Source organism: Taudactylus pleione, unplaced genomic scaffold (genome assembly GCF_031769625.1).
Source record: "Taudactylus pleione unplaced genomic scaffold, aTauple2 ptg000207l, whole genome shotgun sequence".
Taxonomy (NCBI): Eukaryota; Metazoa; Chordata; class Amphibia; order Anura; family Myobatrachidae; genus Taudactylus; species Taudactylus pleione.
The window spans coordinates 3,032,030-3,058,453 of record NW_028284609.1 but is presented as its reverse complement, the minus strand read 5'-3'; the positions used below and the strand labels follow the sequence as shown (position 1 = coordinate 3,058,453).

The window sequence follows — 26,424 nt, the reverse complement described above, 5'->3', positions numbered from 1 at the left end:
ACCTGAATAAGACCTGGAAATTTACTAAGAATCCATATTTGTTTTAACGGCCAAAATATAGTGCAAATCGGCCGCAAAAGACACAAAAAAGAACCCAAATAGAAATCTCAAATAGATCACCTTTTTGCATCCAAGTTTCAAATCTCAACCGACACAGATGCATGCATGGATCAGGGAGATCCGTGATACATGCATCGACATGTAAAAAATAAACACACAACCATGGACGGATTAGTGAGATCCGTCTGTGCTTCTGTGTTTAAAAAAATGAAAACTTGTGCAATGCCCCCCCCCCACACCAAAAGAACAACCAGCAATAGGCTTTGGAGACCCAGTACTGGTTGTCCTAAATACAGGGGACAATCGATGTAGGTGTCATCTGTATTAAGCACAACCAGCACCAGGTTATTCAGAACCAGCCCTGGTTGCCAAAATACAGAGGACAAAAGACATAGAGGTCCCCTGTATTTAGCACAACCAGCAACGGGCTCTGAGCCATTCCTGGTTCTGGAAATACAGGGGAAAAGATGCGTAGGGTTCCTCTGTAAATTCCAGAACCAGCACTGAACTTCTAGGAAGGGGGTAATGCTACAGCCTGGGGAAGCCTTTCATCAGGTCCCCCAGCCAAAGCATTACTCCTGACTGCTAGTAAGCCCAGGCCGAGGATAATAAAGGGGTCCTGCTCTCCAGGGCACCCCAGGCCTAGGCTGATAGTCCAGGGCTGTCCCTGGCCTGTGGGTGTTGGATTGATTATGTAGTGTGGTGCAATTGATAGTAGTAAACATATTGTCTTATGCTGTGGAACTACAGGTCTCAACAAGCCTCCCCTGCATGCTGGTACTTGGAGTACCACAAGTACCAGCATGTGGGGCATTACGGGCCCGCTGATACCTGTAGTTCCAGAGCAAAAGAAATATTTTAAAAAAACACAACACACACCGTGACCGTAAAAGTTTAATAAAACATACATGCACACACACACACACACATTCACCTATGTATCCCTGAAGCCCATCATGTCCCCTTGTCCAGTAGGAATCCATAAGGTACCTAAATCCATACTCTCCTCCTCCTATGCATGGATCACGTCCTGTTCTGTCCATGTAGGCATCCAGGGGCTTGGCAAAAAAACTAACCGAAAATACGTGGACCATCGAACTTAGTACTGTCCTCTCCCGAATGACCGCTCCGATGCGGGATTTCACTATAAAAATCCAGGTGCTGAGCTTTTCATTGGGTGAGAGAGGAGAGCCTTCCACGTCTCAGCCAATGAACAGGTCCCACCATTGATTTCAATGGTGAGAACTGCGAAAGTAACCTTAAGTTACTGTGTCAACCATCTCCCTGTGCCATTGTTCCCTATGAAGTACTTGCAACTTGTTTTTGCAGCTGGGACCAGAACCAGCACTTTAACAGTGGGCGCAGAGTACAGAGGGCCATGATTCAGACCCGCTCGTGAGCGCTGAGCGCTCGAAAGCGGGTCGGTGTTGGCCAAGTGCGCATGCGCACGAAGGAGCCGGCTACGTCGTGCGCATGCGCGAGACCCAGATAGCGATGGCCAAGCTGTCGCTATGGGTCTTGCTACAAAGGGGGCATGCTGTCGATGGTGAGTGACAGCACGCCCCCTTTGGTGGGCGTGCCGGGGGCGTGGCTGCCCCAACGGAGGCGTTCCCATGGAAACGCCTACCGTCTGGGGCCGGCCCCGCTGACATCACAAGTAATGTCAGTGGGAGTGCTCTCGGCTCTGATAGAGCCGAATGCACTCCAGGGCTTGCGGCAGACGACTCTTTACCACAAGGGTCTCATCGCAAGCCCGATGGTCGCGATGGTCTTGACCATCGCGACCATCTTTTTGGCCGCTCGCTATAGCTGTGGGTGGTCACCCACAGCTATGTGAGCGGCCATGAGGCCGCTCAAAAATCAGGAAGGACGGCCCTGATTCAGAGCGAACACTCTGTCAGAGCGTCCGGCTCTGAATCAGGGCCAGTGGTCTAACAGCCAGCTTGCACACTTGCAGGTTTTGCCCATTAGTAGCTTAGAGTGCTCACACAGGTGCTTCAAATACTGCAAGGTAGGAATGGCACTGCTTCTAAATTTACCTTCTCACCTTTCATAAACAAAATATAAGGGCACCATCTGTTCATATACTAAGATATTGCAGCTAATTCTTGTGACTCCTCCCAACAGGGGAATAGAAGCTGCTTGGGAGATCTGTCCCAATTCCTTTCCTCCGATGGCATATACTGTATGTCTTCAAAAGGCGTTGAAGGTCCAGTTCACCTTTTTACACAGCCCATTCATTTACAGGAGGTAGAAAATGGTGCGGACAAGTCTGACCCCAAAACTGTCCCAGGGGATTGTTATTAATTCAGTATGAAACTGTTGCCCTTTATCTGTCACTACTTTTTAGGGAGATCCTGCCTATGTCCATCATGACTTGCACTACCTACTTGGTATATATAGAGATACCGCTTTTGGGTATTATGTTGCTTAATCGACACTGGTAAGTATACTCCTGCCCAGTAGGGCTGTGATCTTATAATATTGACTGCAACCCACATAAAGACTTCCTCAATAATGGTCATAGAATGCAGGGTTCATGGACAGGAGTTCCCCAGGTGCGATGGCATGTCGCATTTAAAAACAAATTTTTCTATATCTTGGGAAATTCACAACCAGGAGAATTTGCTCCGTGCCACTCTAGTGTAAATATGGCTGACAAGTTGTGCATCAAGCATGTGTTGAAACTAGCTGTGGAACTAGTAGGTGTCTGGATGCTATTCATGTTAGTTTCAGGTGGTCATATTTTTCAGTCTGTGCAAAAATAGCCTCTTATTTCACACTATTCTCTTCCCCGTTATTGACCCACCTGATCAACGGTTAGGTGATCTCACCTGCTATGGTTTAATCTATCAACTAGCCTTGTCTGAACTGAGCCCTGTACACCTCTCCAAAGTCTTCCCCATCTTGATTTTGGGTCTACTCACTGGAAACCATTCCACAGGCTCAAATTGTTGAGGAAGGCAGATGTCAACATTACATTGCTTATAATGGACCAATTCAAGTCAGATACAGGCTGGTGGGATGTTCCTTTGCTGCTCTATAGCCAGGGCAATATATGCTCTGCAGTTTGGTAGAATTTGGGATAGGAGCACCAGATGGAGTTTCACAAGAGTAAAGGGCAATCCAGCCCTTATTAGAACCTGAGGCTCTCAATCTCCATTCGGTATCTCCGGACAGTACAACTTGCATGTGGTTCTGTGTTTCCAATAGCAATAAGCCTATGCATGTGTAAATATTTATAGTTAATACACTGATCTATTTCCCCATAAGTTAATTTGTATTAAAGGACAAGATGAAAATGTATATAATTTAAAAGCAAATGTCTTTAATCATTACTATAAAAATATTATACAAGCTTGCATTTTAGTCATTTTTTGTAATTGTTTAATAATTTGGAGCTTAAGGAAATGATGTTCTGGGTAAGGTTTACTTTGGCAAAATTTAAGAGATTTGTTAATCTTGCTGCTAGGTTCTCACCAATTGCATATCCCGTGTGACCCAACATGTCAATGACTTGAGAAACTGCAGTAGTAGTTTACTACATGTTCACAGGGCAGCTGCTGACATTTAGTCCAAAGGTTCACAATCTCTTGTTTTAATGTGTAATTATTCTGTTCCAGATCATTGTATTAAATAACATTTTTGCATTTTGAAAGAAACTGACGGACTAAATGCCACTACACATTTTTACTTTTATTTTGAATCATGAAATGTAAACTTTGGGTCATCCTCATATATGGAGGATGTGCATAAGTACAAATACCTTTATAGCAGACCAGTCATTGTGATGCATCTCTTGTTCAATGTTTGTTTTTTTGAGTTGTATACACATTTATTCTAGTATCCTACCACTGTTCTACTAATTTTGTAAAAGGGAAATGGTCCCTTCTATTGATAATATTTAATCAACTGCAAAAATCTCTCAATGTTTTAAAGGGAATGTCCTCTATTGCAAATTAGTTTAAGCTTTGCTTCAACTACTGTTTTAAACAGAACAGATAAGTTTTGTTTAGAACCAATGTAATGCATGTGCATTTATATTATGTCTCCCATGTGTTCTGGTTTTCTCAGGACATACAATACAAACCTGAGATTACTGTTTTACCTTGTTGGGGACCAGAAAGAAAGTATGGGGTGAATTCTGTTTTCTGAAAAGACTGTGGTCACATTGCGCAATGATCTCATATAAATCCTCCCTCAAAATGTGGTAGTCCTAACCTGTGTGGTCCCACCACAGACAAGTTGAATGGACATCTTTTTTAATGATACCAACTTATTTTTACTTTTGGATGGGAAGCCAACAAATGTGTGAATTGACCCTATTATACCTTAGTTGATAATTACAATAGGCTTTTCTCTAAACCCAGCTAGATGATACAGTGCTGTAGCTGTATGCCAAGTGTGCAGTATATGCGTTCAATTTTAACCCCTTCACTGCTAAGGGATGAGTGGGACTCTAGTTTCAAATGGTAGGTGAAATTACTTAAAAGTTCAAATTACTTTACCTTATAGTTTCTGTCACTTGGACTGCGGAGGGGTCAGAGCTTGATGACATCATCACACTTGTAAAGTGATGAGGCCATTAAGCCCCCAACCCTTCTAGACAAAACACTGCATACATTTTTTACAAGCCAAGTTCTCTATATCTCTCATCTTGGCATGCACACCCATTTAAAAGAAGAGAGTATAGTCTTTAGAATGTTGTGATAACTGAGACGTTATTCGCTGGTAATCATGTGTGATCACCAGAGAACATCCCTACACTGCACATATCATTATAATCCCCACTTACAAATAATTTACCCCCTTAGTAGTTTTTGACTGCTGAACACTACTACAGAAAGACAGAAATGGGATTTCTAATACTCAAATCTCCATCGTACTGACATCCATAAACACAGGGGCGCCCTCATTTGATTATCTATTTTTCAAAAAGGTATGTTTTGTTAAGCTAACATATTTTACCTTCACATTTTATGTGTTTCATTCAAACAATAAACTTTTTTTTTAAACTATCATCAGTTTTTATTATGAAAATGTATGTGTCAAATCCTAGCATTTTGCTGTTTTGGAAAGGTGGATTATTGAAAAAAATATACATACAATTTAGTTCACTTTCTTCAAATTCCAATAAATCCCTTCCCCACACACAAACTTTTTGGGCCATTTTGGATTGTATTTTCTGTACAAGGAGAAGTATGTATCTCATGCAATTTAAAAAAAATGCTCAGTTTTGTTTTCTGGGGGGGGGGGGGGGGGTTGGATTGGAAAATGGGCTGCACAAAAGTGCTAAAACAAGCTTAGCAACAGAGGTTAAATTGGCAATGACTCTAGATGGAGTTTGTACACTGCACAACTGATCTTATATTTTAATAGTGGTTTGCAAGCTTAGTGCATCTGCGATCAACCAACAGGACGTGTGCCAGATAAAACAGCATGGCATCTGGCTGGTTCCTGCCTCTCAGTAGATGCAGGGTCATGCAAGTGGCTGGAGGGAAGACCTATGGGCGCATCACATGACCTACTCCTCTGCACAACATGCAGAAGTCATTGTTAGTCAGTGTGCTCCAACCTCTCTATATGGGCTCCAGTTGTAAAGGTTATTAGATAGATGGGCATATATGATTTTATAAGGAACATGTAATAAAATCCGATGCTGGTAAGGGCCATATGGAAGGGTCTTATGGCATATAAGAAGCTTGTTACGGGATCTGATAGCATATAAGAAATATGTGGAGGTGTATGGTGACATGTGAGGGGCATTTGGAGGGGTCTGATGGCATAAGGGACATGTGGAGAGTCTGATGGCAAATAAGGGGCACCTGGAAGAGTCTGATGGCATATATGGGGGCATGTGGAAGTGTGTGGTGACAATTAAGGGTATGTGGAGCCTTGTTTATATGTGAAGAAAAATACTGTATGGAAGCTTTCATTTAAAGCTTTGTTAGTACAATTAGGAATCCATCCAGGTCTCTCTGTGTGGATGTTTATTTTCATGTTCTCCCATGTTTGTGTGGTTTTCCTCCCACATAGCAAAAACATGCTGGTAGCTTAAATTGCTGCTCACAAAAAAGGACCTTAATGTGTGTTTTTGTCTTAAGAATTTAGTTTGTAAACTTTAATGGGGCTGGGACTGATTACATATTCACGGTACAGCAAATGTGTTTCTTGTTTGGTACTTTATAAATAATAACAGCAACAGCTAAACTATAGTGGACAGCACAGACAATTTAATGGTTAGCATTACTGCCTCGCAGCACTGGGGTCGTGGGTTCAATTCCCACCATTGCCCTACCTGTGTGGAGTTTGTATATTCTCCCTGTGCTTGCATGAGTTTCCTCCAAGTACTCCGGTTTCCTCCCACACCCCAAAAAATATACTGGTAGGTTAATTTTCTTCCATCAAAAAAATGTAACCCTTGGGGTTGGTGTGTGCATGTAATAGGGAATAAAGATTGTAAACTCCACTGGGACAGGGACTGATGTAAATGGACAAATATTCTCTGTACAGCGCTGCGGAATGTGTGTGCTATATAAATAACTGGTAATAATAATAATATTACTGACTTCCTGCTGATATGTAAAAACTTCTTGATCAACTCCCCATCATAAACCATCCTATCCCCCCACAACTCTAGAATGATGCGGTTCTGATATACGGAAATAAATTCCAATGATAAAATCATGTCCGTTATGTTTGCTATAACTTCCTTGGAAATCAACTTGTGCGTTAATCCACTCATCTGTAGTCTATGCAAATCATTAGTTAATACACACAGGTTCTGAGTTTTTCCAATGTGATGAAAGACAGAGGAGGAATTTCAGTTAATATGCTTTTAGGGCTCAGCTTTTTCTACAGATTGTTTAAATAATTATTAGAGAATCCTTAACAGTTTTCTCCTATGTAATGTAAAGGTTTTCTGCACACGATGTGGGCAGTACCTGGTAAAATAATAGTTCTCATCCCCAGCTGCTGTCTTTGGGCCTGAATCTGAGGTACACGGAGACGCAGCTGCATTTTGTTCTGCATTTTTATGCGTTCCCATTTCTGAGCCCACTGGCAGTGGCCCTATAGCAGGAGCAATTTCACCATCTGAACATGGCGTCCTCCTAGCTATCCATCTCCGTGTTACCTCTGAAATCTCCAGCTCTTACAGCCTCTCCTAGTGGTAACCATTGCATGTACTTGTGCAGTGAGACTCCGACGAATGTGCAGACTGAAAACATGGCCCGCTTGTGTCCGATATCACCACTGTAGCCACCTCTGAATCAGGCCCTTGGTATGTTAAAAAATGACACTTCAGTACAAACGTCCTTATTGCATTTTGCTTGCAGAGTAAATGGGCACAAGGTGCAGGAATGAAGTCTCAAATACAATTTCTTGCCTTGCTCTTCAATAACATTTTTGGATGATTTGTACAGATGTCTCCTCACTTACTGGGAATCCGTTCGCCATACAACGCGAGATGCCCTGCATGACTGAGACAGAGGAGTACGTACCATATTTGTCTTTTGCTTCCTATTTGCATCGCAGATGCAACGAGAAGTTGCTCATAGTTTACTAGAGACACTGGGCACCGACTTTAACTGCACAGGAACTGTTGCAGATGAAGCACAGCGGAACCTGGTGTAAGTAACCTATTGGAGCCCTTTTTATGCAGATTCATACTCTGTCACACACAAATGTTGCATGAGTTAATGAGTGTAAGCTAGCAATGTAGTTTCGTCGCTTCTATGTGTTTTGATTATGCTCTGCGCACCAGAGTCGCACGGGACATGGCACGCCCAGAGGGGCTATTTGGCACAACTGAAGCAACAGTAAAAAAAAGAGAGACATCTGTAGTCATCATGAGGAAACATGATTTTAGGGTTGCAGTTAAGCTACAGTTAGGGTTCGACTAGGGTTAGGCTGCAATTAGGGCTAGGCTTAGAGTTAGCTTTACTGTAAAATCCAACTGTCAACATTTCACAGTGTCGACATGCTTGTAAATTGATATTGTCAGTGCCGTTATTGGGAATGACTACCTAATATACCACACCCTTCTTGGACAATTTTTTTTTACCTCTTTCCAAGTTGTGTATAATGGTGTGATCGTAGTTCAGAGTGCACCTCCCTGCTTCTCCAAGCACCTTGATATGCATAAACTATGCACCAAGTGTGCCGTACGGCACTTAAGTGGATGTCAGGGAAGTAGGGAGCCACTGCGCATGTTCAGCACCTAGTGCATATTTGTGTTAGGTTAATCATTTTTCTACTTCAGGGTCCATAGGGTATCCACAGGATACCTTGGGGTATAGGTGATGACGTCAGTCTTCAGGCACCACAGAGTTAAAGTTTTCAGCCTCCCAGGATGCATCTGGGTCCCTCTCCTATACCCCGCCCCCGGGCCAAGGCATCTCAGTTTCGTCGGTGCCTGGCCGGAGTCGGAGGCACTGTGCAGAGGGGGGCTATGAAGAGCCCCTGAAGTTTCTTTTAAAGGCAGCGCTGGCTGCACATCTGGGAGTACAGCATGGACAGTCAGTACTGACGTCCATGCCGTCTCCCCTACACCCCGCCGGTACCAGAACGCCGGTACTGATCCGGGGATGCTGGTAGACATCTGGGGTCACGGCTAGCGGTGTCCCCAGATGTTTTGGACCATGGCCGGATCCAAGGGGATGCAGGTAAGCAGCGGGGTCCCGCGGTGGGTCCCTGCTGGTCACATGGTCCTGAGTCCCCAGGCAGGGGGCTCCCTGGGGACTGGCTGCAGCGTGGAGCCAGGCGACCAACCTGCGCTTCCACTACCCCCTGGGACAGCGGGCCGCTGCTGAGCGGCATGCGCTGCGGCGTCCCAGGGGTTAAATGCATGCCAGGGGAGCGCGCTTTCCCTGTCTCACAGCCGGCGCCTCCCCTGCTGCACACAGCCTCTCTGCTCTGCCTGATTGGCCACAGTGTGTCAGCTGTCCTCCCCAGGCCGGCCTCCTTCATCTTCTGCTCCTCGGTGGCCATCTTTAAAGCATGGTGAACACTGCTGGAAGCCTGTGAGCGGTGGCATTGCGGTCTGGGTCCCCCAGCATACCTCTCCTCTGTTTGTCACAGGTCAGTGTATGCAGCGCTGAGTCCTACCAGCCTGAGGGTCTGAGTAGTTGAGAATCAGCGCTAATAGTGCAGGGATTTGTTTCTTCTGCATTGTATGTGACTGAACTGCTAGTCTGCTGTCTGTACTTTCACTTTCTACTGTCAGCTTTATTACTGTCCCTGATCTTGCTCTGCTCAAAGCCCTTGCGGTGCGCGGTGTGCAGGGTGTTATTCACACTATACCAATACGTATAGGTGTGAGTGTCACATACTTACCATCATGTCTGAGACTGATTTTCCTCTCCAGCTCATGTGTACTAAATGTAAGGTACCAATAGCGGAGGGAGAGGGTAACGCGGAGGGGTTATGCCCCCAGTGCCTGGCACTGTCACGGCCGATTATGGTCACGGTCCCGGTACAGGAACCTCCCTGGGCTTGTTTCGCTAAGGCGCTTACAACCCTTGTGGGCCAGCTAGCTCCGCCACCTGCGTTTACCCAGACGGGTTTGTCCCAGCAGTCAGTGGTGTCGTCACCCATGCGGGAGTTCCCGAGACAATTGATGGTACCCCACAGTCTCCCTGTCCCTTCCCAGGTTTCTCCGGAGCCTGCGTGGGTTAATACTCTTAACTACATCGGTTCAGCATTTGTCCGATGTTTTACAGGTGTGTTGCGGCCTCATAACGGCCGGTGGCGTCTTTATCTGCTCCTTATGGGGATGACGATGAGACGTCAGATCATGGGGAGATTCTGGATCTATCTGACCAAGAACCTCTCCGTACCAAAGAGCCGGACGCTAAGTCCAAGGTGTATATCCCTGGTCTTATTCGAGCGGTCCGCTCGGCTTTAGTTATTGAGGATATTGATCCTTTGGTGGCCACATTCATATATGCCTTTTTAAGGATATTAAGGGTGAGGCTACGGTGTTCCCTCTTTCTGATCAATTAGTGGATCATTTAGAGGAGGCGTGGAAAAATCCAGGTAAACGGTTCAGCCCCAGAGACGCTTAGCCGTGGCTTATCCGTTTGCGGTCAATTATTTTTCTAAGCGGGAATCCCCTACGCAAGTGGATTCACATGTCACACGCCTAGTCAAAAGTGCCACATTGCCTATGCCTTCGATGTCATCCTTGAAGGATGTCACTGACCGCAAGGTGGAGATCTGCCTCAAAGCCGTTTATTCCCTTGCAGGGAAGCATCCTGACCGGCTCTGGCCGTGTGTTGGGTAGCCAGAGTTATGGAGCGCTGGGCGGATAATTTGGAGGCGGCTTTGGACTCTGACTGTTCGGCTGAACAGACCGAGTTGGTGGGCAATCTCCGAGACTCGGCCACTTACATTAATGAAGCGGCCTTAGATATTTGTATGCTCACCTCTAGGATCTCCTCTGCAGCCGTGGCTGCTCGTCGCACCTTATGGTTGCGTTCTTGGAAAGCGGACGCGGATTCCAAAAAGGGATTAGAAGGTCTGGACAGGTACTATTTGGTCCAGATCTGGACAAAATTGTAGTTACGTTGGCAGCAGCAAAATCTGCATGTCTTCTGTCTGCTACGATTCTTTCTAGTGCTGGTGGGTCGTCCTTTTGGCCTCACAGGGCCCAAGGTAGGCCTAAAGTACAGTCCTGTCCACGGCAGGCTGGGGCCAAGAAATTGTCCAAGCCCAAGAATCAGGTCTGGAGTACCAGATGTCCGGCTCCTAGGTCAGATAACAAACCTGCGGCCTGACGGTCCAGGCCTCCTTTTGGGGGACCCCAAAGTGGGGGGCGTCTGCTTCAGTTCGCCCGGTGCTGGTCGCAGTGCATGTTCCAATTTCCCAGAGGGGCCTGGGTTTCTATTCCATTCTATTTTTGGTGCAGAAACCCAATGGGTCTTACCGTTCAATACTAAACCTAAAGGCCCTCAGCAAGTCCTTGAGGGTGCCTCTGTTTCGGATGGAGACCCTGCGGTCCATTATTCTGGGGACTACATGGTGTCATTGGACATCCAGGACGCTTACCTGCATGTCCCTATTTTTTTGCGCCATCAGCAGTTCCTCAGATTGGCAATCTGCAACGAACATTTCCAGTTCCGGGCACTGCCTTTTGGCCTGGTGACTGCTCCACGGGTATTCACCAAGGTCATGGCGGTCATGGCGGCTCTCCTGCGGACGCAGGGAGTCCGACTGTTGCCTTATCTGGACGACCTCCTGTTGATAGCGGGGTCTCCAGAGTTTCTTTTACACCATCTGGATCTGACGATTGCGGTACTGCAACGTCACGGCTGGTTGACAAACTGGCAGAGGTCCACTCTCACCCCGTCTCAGAGGATCCTGCACCTCGGGGCCTTATTGGACTCCAGGCAGCAGTGGATCTTTGTGACGGAGGAAAAGATCCTTGCTTTGTAGTTGAGGGTGCGCAGTTGTCTGCAGTGTCGTCGAGTGTCGACACACTTGGCAAAGAGATTATTGGGCTCAATGGTGTCGGTATTCGACATGGTGGAGTACGCCCAATTTCACTCCAAACCTCTGCTGCTATTGATCCGGTCCAGATGGAATGGATTGCCTCAGTGTCTCAAGTCCCAGACGATGGGGCTCACTCCGGATGTTCGCCTGTCTCTAACCTGGTGTTTGCAGACGCCCGTTCTGGGTGGCGAACTGGGTCCTGTTAACAACGGACGCCAGTCTCCGGTGCTGGGGAGCTGTCACGGGTCCACACTTGTTTCAGGGCAGGTGGACTCGGGCAGTAGCGGAGCTTCCAATAAACATTCTGGAGCTCCATGCGGTGTCAAGAGCTCTCCAGCGGGCACAGCCGGTTCTCCAGGGTCACCCTGTGCAGGTCCCGTCGGACAACGCCACCACGGTGGCCTATTTAAACCAGCAAGGAGGAACCGGGAGAGTGGTCTTTATACCAGGACGTCTTTCGGAGTCTGGTGGACAAGTGGGGTCTTCCAGAGATAGACCTCATGGCGTCCCGGCACAACAACAAGTTGCCGGTGTACGGGTCTCGAACATGAGACGAAAAGGCGTCTCTGGTGTATGCCCTGTCCGTCTAGTAGATGTTCCAGTTTGCCTACCTTTTCCCTCCGTTTTCCCTTCTTCCGCGGGTATTACGGAAATTCAAATCAAGAAGGAGGTACGCTACTGTTGATAGCTTCCGAGTGGCCCAGACGGCACTGGTTCTCCGACCTCCAGAGTCTGTCAGTAGACGTTCCTCTGAGGTTACCATTACGACCGAATCTGCTGTCATAGGGTCCTTGTCTTCACCCGGACCTGACTCGGTGTGGCTGTTGAAACGGTCATGCTAAGGTCCAGAGGGTTTTTCTAGCTCCGTGGTGCAAACCATACTAAGAGCTTGTAAACCTTCCTCGGCAAGAATCTACCATCGTGTGTGGCATACTTTCTTCCGGTGATGTAGACCTAGAGGTTATTCCCTTAGGGAGTTCCGCCTGTCTAGGGTGTTGGCTTTCCTACAGGCTGGACTGGATCATGGGCTTCGCCTGGCTTCTCTGAAAGTGCAGGTGTCTGCCCTGTCAGTCTGGTTTCATCGTAGGATTGCTGCGCTCTCTGATGTGCACACCTTTATGCGAGGTGTTCTTCGCATTCAGCCACCTTTTGTTCCACCGGTGGCGCCTTGGAATTGGGCTGTGGTCCTGAGAGTTCTCTAGGGACCGCCGTTTTAACCACTGGACTCAGTGGACTTTAAATGGCTTACAGCTGAAACCATATTCCTTCTGGCCATTGCCTCGGCCAGACGGATGTCGGATTTAGGGGTTCTCTCTTGTAGACCCCCTTTTCTGAATTTTCATAGGAATAGGGCGGTGCTTCGCACTCGTCCGGGATTCCTTCCCGAAGTGGTATCCAGTTTTCACATCAATGAAGAAATTGTTGTGCCGGCTTTCAATTCACCTGGACTTTCAGTGGGTGACGCCACTTGGGATGTTGTGCGGGCATTGAGAATTTATGTTGATCGCACTTCTTCTTTTAGGAAGTCGGACGCCTTGTTTGTCCTCTATGGCTTCCGTAAAAAGGGTTGGCCTGCTTCAAAGTAGACTTTGGCAGGCTGGATTCGTATGGCAATTTCAGAAGCTTATCTTCATGAAGGTCTTCCAGTTCCCTCCTTGGTGAGGGCTCATTCCACTAGGTCTGTGGGTCCTTCGTTTGCAGCTAGACGTGGTGCCTCTGCAGTTCAGATCTGCAAGGCTGCTACATAGTCTTCTGTCAATACCTTTGTGAGGTATTACGCTTTTGACATCTTTGCCTCTCAGGATGCTTCCTTCGGGCGGCGGATTCTCCTCTCAGCACTGGAGCGTCCCCACCCTTAAAGGATACTGCTTTGGGACATCCCCAAGGTATCCTGTGGATACCCTATGGACCCTGAAGTAGAAAATATGAGATATGGTAAGAACTTACCCTTGTTATCTCTATTTCTACGAAGTCCATAGGGTTCCACAGGACTCCCGCCCTGTCGCACCTGTACTGCAGATGGGCTTTATTCTGGTCACCGTTTTTTCCGTCTCCCTATGGTGAGAATGTGATTCTTGTGAGTGTCCAGATTTTTTTCTTCTCTCTCTTTCTTCTCCTCCTCCGGCCTATGGCTTGTGACGTAACTGAGATGCCTTGGCCCGGGGGCGGGGTATAGGAGAGGGACCCAGATGCATCCTGGGAGGCTGAAAACTTTAACTCTGTGGTGCCTGAAGACTGACGTCATCACCTATACCCCAAGGTATCCTGTGGAACCCTATGGACTTCGTAGAAATAGAGATAACAAGGGTAAGTTCTTACCATATCTCATATTATCATACGCTTTTAACAAAATAGTCACTTAACATGACACTTTTCTTTTTTTTTTTTTTACAGCTAACATATACCTTCTGCGTGTGTTTGCTGTATTCATGCTTCTTCACGTTGCCAAGAAAGGGCAGTCATACTGTATATAAGGGAGATGTATCAAAAGTTTACTTATCTAAGTACTTTGAGACTTCTGGTGTCGCAGCAATACTGGATTTCATAACAAAGCAATGTATGAATAATTCAGGAGGGGTCATGCCGTGACTGACTCTCCAACGTCCTGTGTCCTTTTATATCACATTAGCCTACTGCTGTTGTGATACACAATTTGCATGTGTGAGTGGTCACAGTAACATGTGATATGCCGTTGTGCAAACTGCACATGCACAAGCATGAAAAGCCATACATAACAAGACCAAAACAGAGGGCGTGTCCGTAGCCATGCCAGGGCTTCAGGTAGACATAACACCATCCTCAGATGAGCTTATGTTTTTTTTTTTACAAAATCACATCGAGTCATTTCTTTTCTCCACGGAATGCCTTGTTATATTTTTAGCAACATTTAAAATCCCTTTTTTAAACAACAAAAAAAGGGTGATCTCATTTTAATACATCTGCCCCTTAGTGAGTGAAGCATTTTACATCCAGGTCTGCCTGGATTATAGGATGAGACTTCTTTTTTTTATGTAGCGAACAACTCTTTAGAGTTACCTGATAGTGGAGCTATTCATTAACACTGTTATTGCAGGGTTATGGTGCGTACACACGGTACGATCAGTCAGCGATGACGATATCGCTGACTGATCGTCCTGCACCTTCCTGGTGTGCTGGTTGATCTTTATCATTCATCCAGCACACCACCAACCCACCAACAACGAGCCAGCGACCCGCAAATCCCTTTGTAATCATCGCTGGTCATTTGGCACCAAAACATGAATGCGCTTAACGATATGGTCGATATCGTTATTGTTCATATCGTGCATTTTTATCATACCGTGTGTACGCACCATAAGTATCAATCTACAAATGTATTACTATTGTTATTTTCCCATCTTACTGTTACACAATTGTATTTAAGTGAAATTTATTGAATTAAAATTAGCACAATTATTACCTATGTTAACACATTTGTTTATACTTCGGTAGAGCCCTGATGATTTCGATGATGATGAAGCTGGACAGAAAGAAAGGAAGAGAGAAGAATCAGTTACCCAGCAAAACACAGTACAGAATGAATCCTTACCTGTCAACTCAAGTGACTATTTGCAGCCGGTGAGACTGTGTTTCTTTGCTCTTTACCTCAGTGATAGAATTTTTGACCTAGCCTATTTTATTTTAACCTAAGGTAATAAGGTAAATAAATAAGTCCATGCTATACAAAATGTTGTCACTGACATAGCATCCAGAGTATTCAGCAAACACATCAGTCTCCTCGACTTTATGCACAATATATATATATATATATATATATATATATATATATATATATATATATATATATATATATATAATATGACAGGGATATTTGATGAAAGTAAATGTTGCTATTGCAACAATATATGTTTAATGAACTAAACACCTGCAAAAAAAAAAAGGCTCCTCTTAAGTTGTACAACTTACAGTAATTGAAGTGATTGTATTCATCATGTAAACAGTAATCATAGTGAACTGAGGGCCTGATTCAAGCGGGTCGATGTTGGGCCAGTGCGCATGCGCACGACGGAGGCGGCTCCATCGTGCGCATGCGTGAGACCCGGATAGCGACAGATAAGCCGTCGCTATGGGTCTCGCTACAAAGGGGGCGTGCTGTCGATGGTGAGTGACCGCACGCCCCCTTTGGTGGGTGTGCCGGGGGCGTGGCTGGCCAGATGGAGGCGTTCCCATGGAAACGCCTACCCTCTGGGGCTGGCCCCACTGACATCACAAGTGATGTCAGTGGGAGTGCTTTTGGCTCTGATAGAGCCAAAAGCACTCCAGGGCTTGCGGCAGACGAGACCCTATCACAAGGGTCTCGTCGCAAGCCCGATGGTCGCGATGGTCTTGACCATCGTGACCATCTTTTTCGCTGCCCGCTATAGCTGTGGGTGGTCACCCACAGCTATGCGAGTGGCCAGGAGGCCGCTCTAAAATTCAGAGGGATGGCCCTGATTCAGAACGAGTGCTCTGTCAGAGCGTCCGGCTCTGAATCAGGGCCTGAATGCATTTCTAGTCCCTGTTTACAAGCAATGGATGTACTCTACCAGAAGCACAGGTTTGTGCTTGTTTCATTTCTATCAGTCATACAACTATGAGTCAGAATTCCAACCTCCTCTAAGTACAATGTATCTCTTCACCAAACAGCTTTTTGTTTGTGTAGACGCCAGAAAGATGTTCGGAAGGTCACACAAAGTTTTCATTGGAACGCAAACAAAATATTTAGCTTTGATGTTCCGACAATTGCTCCTATCCAATTTTTCCTTGGTCGGGAGTCTAAACAACAAGTATGTGTAAAGGCTCTCCTACTTAAATTGTTTTATCTTAACTGTGAAAGTGACAAGGAAGTTAACACTAATAAATAGTACTGAGTAATAGAAGGATACACTGTGTGTTTGTTCATCTCTGTGCCTCACTGACAGGACGCAGTGTCCGATATTGCTAGTTATATTTTTATGGTGCCCACACATTATACAAACTAGTTGTTCTGATCGATCACTAAGCTACTGAAACTATGAACAATTTGCTGGATCTCTAATTCAAAGCTTTGATCCACTGGATAGACTGGTCAGCCAACAGGTACCAGCCAGGCATATAATAGTCTTTTACAGAGATACCAGTTATAACATCCAGAACACTTTTTTGGGGCATCACATCCATTTTGGCTTCAAATAGGTGGCAGAATAAATTGCATTTTCAAAATATTCTTTTGTATTACATGGAGATTAGTGATCTCAATATGAAGTGCCATAAGAATAATGCGGGAATGGTCAAAGTACTGGCATGTTGTGGTTACCAACTTTGCCAGTTTTCCCTCGCCTCCCCATAGAGGTGCATAAGAAAATGAGCAATGTTGGGCAGTTGTAATTCTCTGGGATTTGGGTACTGCACATAGCTGAGAACTGAATATCCCCCTGGTCATTGTGATTATTCAGGTAACAATCAGAGCGGATTACACTATGTGCAAAAAGGCAGGATAAATGGTAAGTGGGGTGTATATACCAAAAAGGTCTTCCCTTTTCTTGTGATTTCAAATGTTTAACGCAATATGCTGGCAATATATAAACAAATGTTAATGGCAATAATTGTCAGGTAATATCTTTAAAATGTAAGCTCTCAGAGTCCTCTTCCCTCATGTGATTTTCCTTCCCTTACTTATACTATCATATACTCTATACTGCATATAATGGCAGTGTCCTCTTTCCTTGTGTGCTTTTCCTTCTCTTACTTATACTATCATATACTCTATACTGCATATAATGGCAGTGCCCTCTTTCCTTGTGTGCTTTTCCTTCCCTTATACTATCATATACTATATCCTGCATATAATGGCAGTGTCCTCTTTCCTTTTGTGCTTTTCCTTCTCTTACTTATACTATCATATACTCTATACTGCATATAATGGCAGTGTCCTCTTTCCTTGTGTGCTTTTCCTTCTCTTACTTATACTATCATATACTCTATACTGCATATAATGGCAGTGCCCTCTTTCCTTGTGTGCTTTTCATTCCCTTATACTATCATATACTCTATACTGCATATAATGGCAGTGCCCTCTTTCCTTGTGTGCTTTTCCTTCCCTTACCTATACTATCATATACTCTATACTGCATATAATGGCAGTGCCCTCTTTCCTCGTGTACTTTTCCTTCTCTTACTTTATACTGCATATAATGGCAGTGCCCTCTTTCCTCGTGTACTTTTCCTTCTCTTACTTTATACTGCATATGATGGCAGTGCCCTCTTTCCTCGTGTACTTTTCCTTCTCTTACTTTATACTGCATATAATGGCAGTGTCCTCTTTTTCCTCGTGTGCTTTTCCTTCCCTTACTTATACTATCATATACTCTATACTGCATATAATGGCAGTGTCCTCTTTCCTTGTGTGCTTTTCCTTGTCTTACTCTATACTGCATATAATGGCAGTGTCCTTTTTCCTCGTGTACTTTTCCTTCTCTTACTTATACTATCATATACTGTATACTGCATATAATGGCAGTGTCCTCTTTCCTCGTGTGCTTTTCCTTCTCTTACTTATACTATCATATACTCTATCCTGCATATAATGGCAGTGTCCTCTTTCCTCGTGTGCTTTTCCTTACGTTACTTATACTATCATCTACTCCGTACTGCCTTTAATGGCATCTAACCATTAATTTCTACCGCCCTGCTGCTTGAGTATTATGACCACTGGTGCAGCGATGTTTATAAATCATGTCCTTGTCCTGCAATGTTGTATACTGTATTGTCTTGTCCATTCTGTTTATGTACTTTGTAAGGCACTGTGGACCCCTTGTGGCACCATATAAAAAAGGATATTATATTAATATACTATAGTAAGGATATAATATTAATGTTGAATGCCTATGCATTAACAGTAGTGCCTGGTCAGGCTGGTATAGCATCTGAGATGTGTTTTTAATTGTAAATGAATGGCATGTCAGGAATGCAGAGATCTGATGTAGTACATGCTCCCTAGTTAGAAAACAGAAGACTTGCATGTTTTCTACCTCCCAAAAGCCCTGTGCTCTTAGCTTATTGCCAAGAATGTGGAGAAATTAAACCATTTCCTGGCAAACTGTCTGCATTAGTCCCTTTTCCTGTGTATATATTATTAAAGCATATGCAGAGAAAATGTCATGAAACTCAAAGTATAGATATACATTGCAATGCTGGAGCCTACAATAATCAACAGATTAGTAGTTATGTCAACATTGCCTGTGCGGGATGCATTTGTATTAATGTAGCCTGGGGTTTATGCAGCATAACAGTATAAACAGTTCATGCTTCACAATGAAACTTGTAAAAGAACAGTCAGAAATGTGTACATAGCCCCAGTACTGAATTCCTACTGAATGACCGCTAGACATTATATATAAAGAATGACCTACTGATGATATGCACATCATTTTTTAGTACATTTTCAGTACAAGTGGCACAAACACCAGTTTTCCAACATTTAAGTTAGTGTCAGTACCGACTAACTGCTATATTTCTTGCAACAAATCTACAAGTTTTTTTGTATTTCTTTTTCTTTTTCATCGATCATTGTTGTCAGTTTGTGTTTGCTGATTGTTTTTATAGACTGATTAATCAGCCACAACAACTGATTTGTAGATTTTCAAATTTCTTAAACTGACACATTACAGGAATACAATTGACCAATATTTAGCTAATGCAGTTTAATTTATTAAATGTCTGTTTTATGCTTACAGATCTTCATTTTGCTTTATTACAACATGGTAATATTATACAGTGCTCTGTTCTTTTTCATCCATAGTAGATAGAGAACGTTATCTAATTAGCCGCGATAACGATAAGTTTTCTCCGGAGAAAACTTTTCGCACTTATCGCCCGAATTTGCAGCTTATTGCATATTTGCACACTCACATTTATCGTGCTATCCTATTGTAAAACCGGGTATAACCAATTCACACGATAATTCTTGCAGGGATGACAGGCGATAAGTACAGGTGAAAATGGGGAAATCAGCCTGTACCCCAAAAAAGGTAAACTAAGGTACGGTAATGGTATAGAAGTGTGTTAGTGGCCATAATCCAATGGTTTGGGGTTATTAAATTGTACATTCTTTGATTAAGCTGCCAACAAGAAAGCGAAACGCATCAGAGGACTCTCTATACTGTGCTGACTGAGGTGTGATTGACGGGAGCCAATTCTTATACCCATGCTTAACGACATCCTGGCAGTGCCCTCCGGTCGGCCAAGCAGGGGGGGGGGGTTGGTGCGGCATAGGGGATGTGGATTGGGATATTTCCCAGCAATATGGGCGGAGCCGGGGGCATGGCCTGCCCCTGCTACACAATGCCGAGATTACTGGCATTGTGAAGCAGGGGGCAGGGTCATGATGATGAAATTCAGAATCGTGTCATTGCCCCCTCCAACTGCCCTGCAGGGGATTGTCAGGGAATCGCGCGGGGGGGATAGGGGGTGGTTCGGTCAGTGGCCGCCCGGGAGGCTTCCCTACTTTTCCAGTGGGCCAGGGTCCCTGCACGATTTTCTGGAGGCTCCTGGCCGAATCGGGAGGGTAGGCAAGTATGTCTTATACCCTCAGTGTGAGCCACAAACAGGGAAAATAAAGACGGAGGTCATCCGGATACGCTGACACGCTGAGTGCTCACCTGCAGTGCTTTGTGGGGCCGTCACAGGCTGACGTAATTATTTCCTGGAGAACCATTACTCCAGCTAAGCTAAGCGGTGGAGATTCAGCCGCTCATAGAAACTACTGAGCCCGACGGGGCTTACACCGCAATAGACCTGGAGGTCTGTAAGTGAAGGAGTAGACTATTATTCACCTTTTTAACCTGCTTGGTGAGATTCTAATAGGACAGACTTTGCTTTATTAAGTTTGCCGCTGAAGGTTTTTATAAGGACTGAACAATATTCCCTATTCCCTATAACATGATATATTGTTGCGGAGTGCCGTTGTTTATTTTTTTTTTATATATGTTATTGAATATTGTTTATCTAATATAAAACATTTATATAAGTGCTTTGGCGCTGGATCTCTTTTCTGCTATACCCAGTATTAGTTTGTTTATATATGTTTTAATTAGCGCAAAACCTGTTTTAAAGTTATTTTTAACTAGCTTCTAGTTCCTTGTGAGCGTACACAGGCTCACATATGTTTTGCAGCTCTATGATATAATACTTAATTTATAATTTACGAGTAGATTCACGCCCTGCTTGTTAGTGTATTCTTGCTTGGGTTATTAAATTGTGTCCAATGGCTGTTTGGCCAAATAAATGCTATAGTTAAATTAGAGGTACATTTAAAATGGGTGTAAGTATATCTTTGTGTCATTCTAGGGCATTTTTTTTAAATTTTAGTCACTTGCACCTGCAATGTTTAAAACACATGTCCCATCAATACAGCACCCCCATATACCTGTTCCATTACTTTAAACCCATTTTCAATCGTAAAATCACGTCATTATTGGCCAAATTAAGCTAATTAAAAAATATATATATATTTTTTGCCCAAGTAGTCATTAAGGAGGGGTGTCCCTGTGGTTCTGCACCTAGTCCCGTCATTTTTAGCCAAAAATAGCAGGTTTGCACAACTCATCACCTGCTCAGAGGTGGTAAAAAAAAATTTGCGATAATTCCTATACCATTTTTCGCATATTTGAAAACCGCGGCTAATAGGACAGCATGATAACCGTTTTTGGAGAAAGTTTTCACCGTTGAAAACTTTTGAGAAAAAAAACAGGTTATCACGGCTATTTGGATACCCCCAGAATCTGTTAAAGGTCCGATTTTGCACTTGAAGAGCAGCTGTCACTTGCACTTAGTGGAGACATGCAGTTTATGGACTAAACCAATATCTAGGAGAAGGCAGTCAAAGAATCTTATAAGAACCAATACTACTTATTCATGCGACTGTGATGGCACTGGATCCAATAGTTATATGGATATATTGTTATGAACAGTTTTCAGACTACAAAATGCCTGCCTCCATTCTTTGTAGATGACTGGTGCATTTAATTAATACTATTTACGTAAATGTATTGTTGCCCAGAATGGATGATACAAAAGAATGCATTGGCCAGCCTAGCTCAAGTTGTGTCACACTATGTCCTCCTTTATTTTTAAATCGTTCATTAGCTCTTTTATATAAGAAGCTATTTTAGGTTTAATGGACTTATAAAACAGTGTAAATAACCATTGGCAATGTACCACTGTACATTTTCATGGGAAAAAGGGGTATGTTTTCATTTCAACACACATATTATAATAAAACTCGGAATGCAAATCCTGATGTCATGCTTTTAAAGACTAAGATTATTTTCCTACATCTGAAGCTTGTTTTTCTGTATATTTTTGTCAAGCAATGATTATACACCGTGTTGTAAGAGCAGTGGAGGAATGGTAGCTCTTGTATACTGCTTGAGAAAGCAGTGACGATAACCAAAATGTTGCCTGTATTTCATCAATTTGATCCGGGAGTGATGTTTTTTTCTTGGAATGAACACACACACACACACACACACACACACACACACACACACACACACACACTCACACTCTTTTCAGTGCAGAGATAATATTTCCTTTGTAAAGTATCAGTTTTCAAATTGACAGTCGCACCTACAACCTTGTGAGGCTCAGTATGAGCCAATCAAATTTCTAAAAAACAGATACAAGGGAGAATGCCCATTGTGTACTATTGTAATTAAAAGTATCTTCTAAGCATAAACCAAAGCCAATTAGACTTATACTATAGATATAAATATAAGGTGCTTATCTCATTTGTAGTGAATCCTCCACAATATTTGATAGAATATCTTGCAAAGCTGTGGATCAATCACAGTCAGGCTGCCATAGTGTAAAAACGTATAAACCAAATTATTTTTACAAGCGTAAAATATGCTCACATTGAGTAAAAAATAGAACATAGTGATCTGCAACACAGTGCTCCACGAGCTTCTGGCTGCCGCTCACAGTTCCATAGGTCATAGGGATGATGTATACCTAGTCGCCGGGTCTCCAAACTAATTACCACTGGACAGATACAGGAGAGGCCATCCAATGCGTTTCGTCTAATAGAGTTCCACACCCAATCATGTTTATGTCTGAAATTTAAAAGGTCAATGCTTTTACTAGCAAAACACGGCTAGTAAAAGCATTATCCTTTTAAGTTTTGGGCATAAACACGATTGGAGCTTAGTAAATATCCCCATAGGAATTAGCATATCAGGTTAACACATCGCATACTATATTAAAAATTAATAATTGCACTCACCATTTATTGAGAGTGGAATGACTAACTGCTAGTGGTATAATGGTGCGCACACACGGTACGATAAAAATGCACGATATGAACGATAATGATATCGACTATATCGTTATTGTTCAGATTGTTAATTTTTTGGTGCCTACCAACCCTCAAACAACCAGCGATGCACGGGCATGTATGGACGATAACGATATCGACCATCGCCCGTGCATGCAGGCCAACCTGGGTGATATCAAACAGGGTATATAGGGACCCGTGATCGTTTATTGCGGGTTGCTGGCACATCGTTGGTGGGTTGGTGGCGTGTTGGATGAACAATAACGATCATCCAGCACACCGGGAAGGTGCAGAACGATTAGTCAGCGATATTGTTATCCCTGACTGATCGTACCGTGTGTATGCACCATTAGAAAGGAGAGTGGGGAGGGGGGGCAGCCGAACTCACTTTTCATTCTGCAGCTAGAGTCTGGTGTTCTTTCTCTATAATGTGTTGCACATATTTTTCTTTTATATGTGCTATGATCTCTTCTATTTTTATAATGGCTTATATCCTCATGTGCACTGTAATGGAGGTCATTGGCTCAACCTTTTCATTGAGATAAATCTGCTCTTATCAAACTGGATTGAATGTTGATCTTTCACAGTGGTGCTACACACAGTGCAATCATTGGGCAATCCTGGGGCGCCCTATTTGCTTTACGTTGCGACGTAGAGTCCAAGCTGCTAAATAAATGGATTTAAGAGTACTCGCAAGAAGAAAAAAAAATGCAAAGAAGACGCCCAGATTCTCACGGGACCTGGCGTGCCGAGAGGGGCTTTTTAGTGTGATTGCAGCAATTATGTAAATTGACACATCTGTAGTAGGGAATAAGGTTAGAGATAGTGTGGAAATACTTACAGGAATGCTGGATGATCAGAGCTCTGATCTGGAAATTCCAGTCACATGATTGCCATGACCCAGAAGATGGGAAGGTAAGTCACCACTGGGTCACCAGGACAAAATGGATGAAATGTGGACATGCTAACGTGTCAGCATTTCATCACTGTCTACACCAGGGGTTCTCAAACTCTGTCCTCAGGACCCCACGCAGTTCACTTTTTGCAGTTAACCTAGCAGGTGCACAGGTGTATTAATTACTCACTGACACACTTTAAAAGATCCACAGGTGGAGCTAATTATCTCACTTGTGATTATGTGAGAGACCTGGAAAACATGCACTGTTTGGGGTCCTGAGGACCGAGTTTGAGAACCTGTGGTCTACACGATGAATGTTGACATGTACAACATCAACATTATGACTGTTGGCATTTGGCACCCAACCCCCACTGAATTTGTCCTTTATTGAAACATTGCTTATCTTGCCTATTGTAAGAGAATAGTGAGATGAGCACAAAGCAAAACAATTGCTATTGTTTTCTTAACATTTTTATTGACTTTGAAATCTGAAAATATGTAACTACTTGTTTAGAAATTCTCTTATTTAAACAGACATTCTGTGTTCTAACTTTATTTTGATTGGAAAGTGGGGGGGGGGGTGTTGAAATTTTAATTTGTGTAAGTTAATGTCTTTTAAAAAGCTATTTAATTGTAGGAGCTTTCCAGAACTATATTGCTTAATTGTTGTTATTTTCATTAATAATTGCTGGTCAATTAATGCACATCCCTAAAAGCTTAAGAACTTTTCTATGATGTCATGCATGTACTAATACATTGCGGGAAGCAGTCAGGAAGCCGACGGATGGAATCCTCACCACCGGATTCCCAACTGTCTAATCCCGGCAAAGGTTAAATGACAGGCGTCGAGATCCCGACGCCTGTCATTTTACCTACATCGGGAACCCGACACCCGGCTTGCTGATCGAAGGTAAGCCGGGCGCGGACAGCTGTGCGGGGGAAGGGTTAGGCTAGGGTCTCACGGGGGGGCGGGGGGGACTTAGGGTTAGGCATCTCGCCGGGAGGGAAAGGTTTAGGCTAGGGGAAGTTAGGGTTAGGCACCCCCGGGGGGAGGTTAGGGTTAGTCACCCCCCAGAGATTTAGGTTTAGGCAGCTGGGAAAGGGGGATTAGGTTTAGGCACTTAGAGGGGGTTAGGGTTAGGCACTTGAAGGACAGGTTAGGGTTAAGCACCCCTAAGGGAGGGTTATGGGTTGGGGAGTTAGGTTAGTTTATACTTACCTTTAGCGCATTCGGGATCTTCTCCTCTGCCAGGCTTTCGCTGTCGGGATTTGAATCATGCGGCCGGAGGTAAATATTACCGATCCCATCGCATCCAGAAGATGTTTGTGGATGGTAACTATCTTATTATATGTATCTTGTATAACGCACACAACCAACCTGGAGCAATAAGTAAATGTAAATGTATTTTGCTGGTTACTAGTGTAACCCCCTGTCGCTTTGTAGATGGTTTTAGGTGCATGAGTAGACAGTGCTCCTCCCCTTTGACTCATTCCTCTGGCTACTGTAGCTTACGGGTGTTTTACAGCAAAGTGTTTTCCTTGGTATGGACCCAGGTGATGTTACATGGTGGTTGTGTAGTGCAAATAGTTGGTTGTGCACCAGACTCCGTGTCAGACTGGTGCATGAAGGGCCAACCAGGGGAATGCAACCACAGAGGCACACTAAGAGGCATGACCAGTTGCTAAATGGGGTGTTGCCACCCTGACCAAAGAGGAGTGGCCAGCCATTATAGGAGCGACATGACCTAGTTTCAGGGCACCCACAAGCCTTTATCCAGCCCTGCTAGTGGATACCTGCCTAACAGTAGCACTAGTACTAATGATTAACCTGGTACTCTGGGGACTGCAGGAAAATCAAATATGCTTTTAAATATGCTCAGGTTGGGGACCATTGACTATGCTGCTGACCCAAACAATCATTATTATATTTTGGGGAGATACACAGACAGAATTAACAAAACAGCAATTTAATTAAATAGTTTGTGTAGGCAAGCATTAGACAGTGTGATCTAATGCATCTTCATCTGGCACTGGTACTGCCTGATTTTTCACTAACCTAACCTGCCATGTACAGTAAATTTAAAATTAAACATTTCGTCCTGAGTCCACTCTTTATTACAACAACTACTAACCTTGTTGGGTTGGCTTAAGGTCCACCAGCAGGGGCAGTCAATTGCGGAGCCTCTTATGATCACTGCAAAAAAGGAGCAGCGGCTTTGCTAAGCTCCTCCCCTGTGACATCGCTGCCCGACAAGAAGGGAGCCCCGGCAGTGGCTTTGCTAAGCTCCTCCCCTGTGACATCGCTGCCCGACAAGAAGGGAGCCCCGGCAGTGGCATTGCTAAGTTTCTCCCGTGACATCGCTGCTTGCCGCCAACCACCCACAGCCTGCAGCTGATGACTGCCCAACCAGGCCAGCAGCTGGAGACAGTGTTTAATGGCGCCGGTGCATTGGCTAGGCCCTGCCACGCCGGGGCCCTCCAGAGAATCCCTCGAATCCCTTGCAGACCAGTGTGAGCCTAACCAGACCAGACCATCTCTATGGGGCCCATTTATTATTTATCGGTTTTAGTCCCAATAATCAGAATTCTTATTACCACTATTTGCATCAATAAGAAATTCTTTACTACATGTATGTATTCA

At 44.2% G+C, this 26,424-nt stretch overlaps 1 protein-coding gene across 1 annotated transcript in view; it reads left to right on the top strand.

The window, feature by feature from the left end:
* Positions 1 to 26,424, top strand: part of PAWR (pro-apoptotic WT1 regulator) — a 143,857-nt gene that overhangs the window by 83,443 nt on the left and 33,990 nt on the right. Inside the window, 1 exon segment of the mRNA XM_088478106.1 lies at positions 15,025 to 15,150. Within this exon segment, the coding sequence (XP_088334232.1) occupies positions 15,025 to 15,150 (126 nt within the window).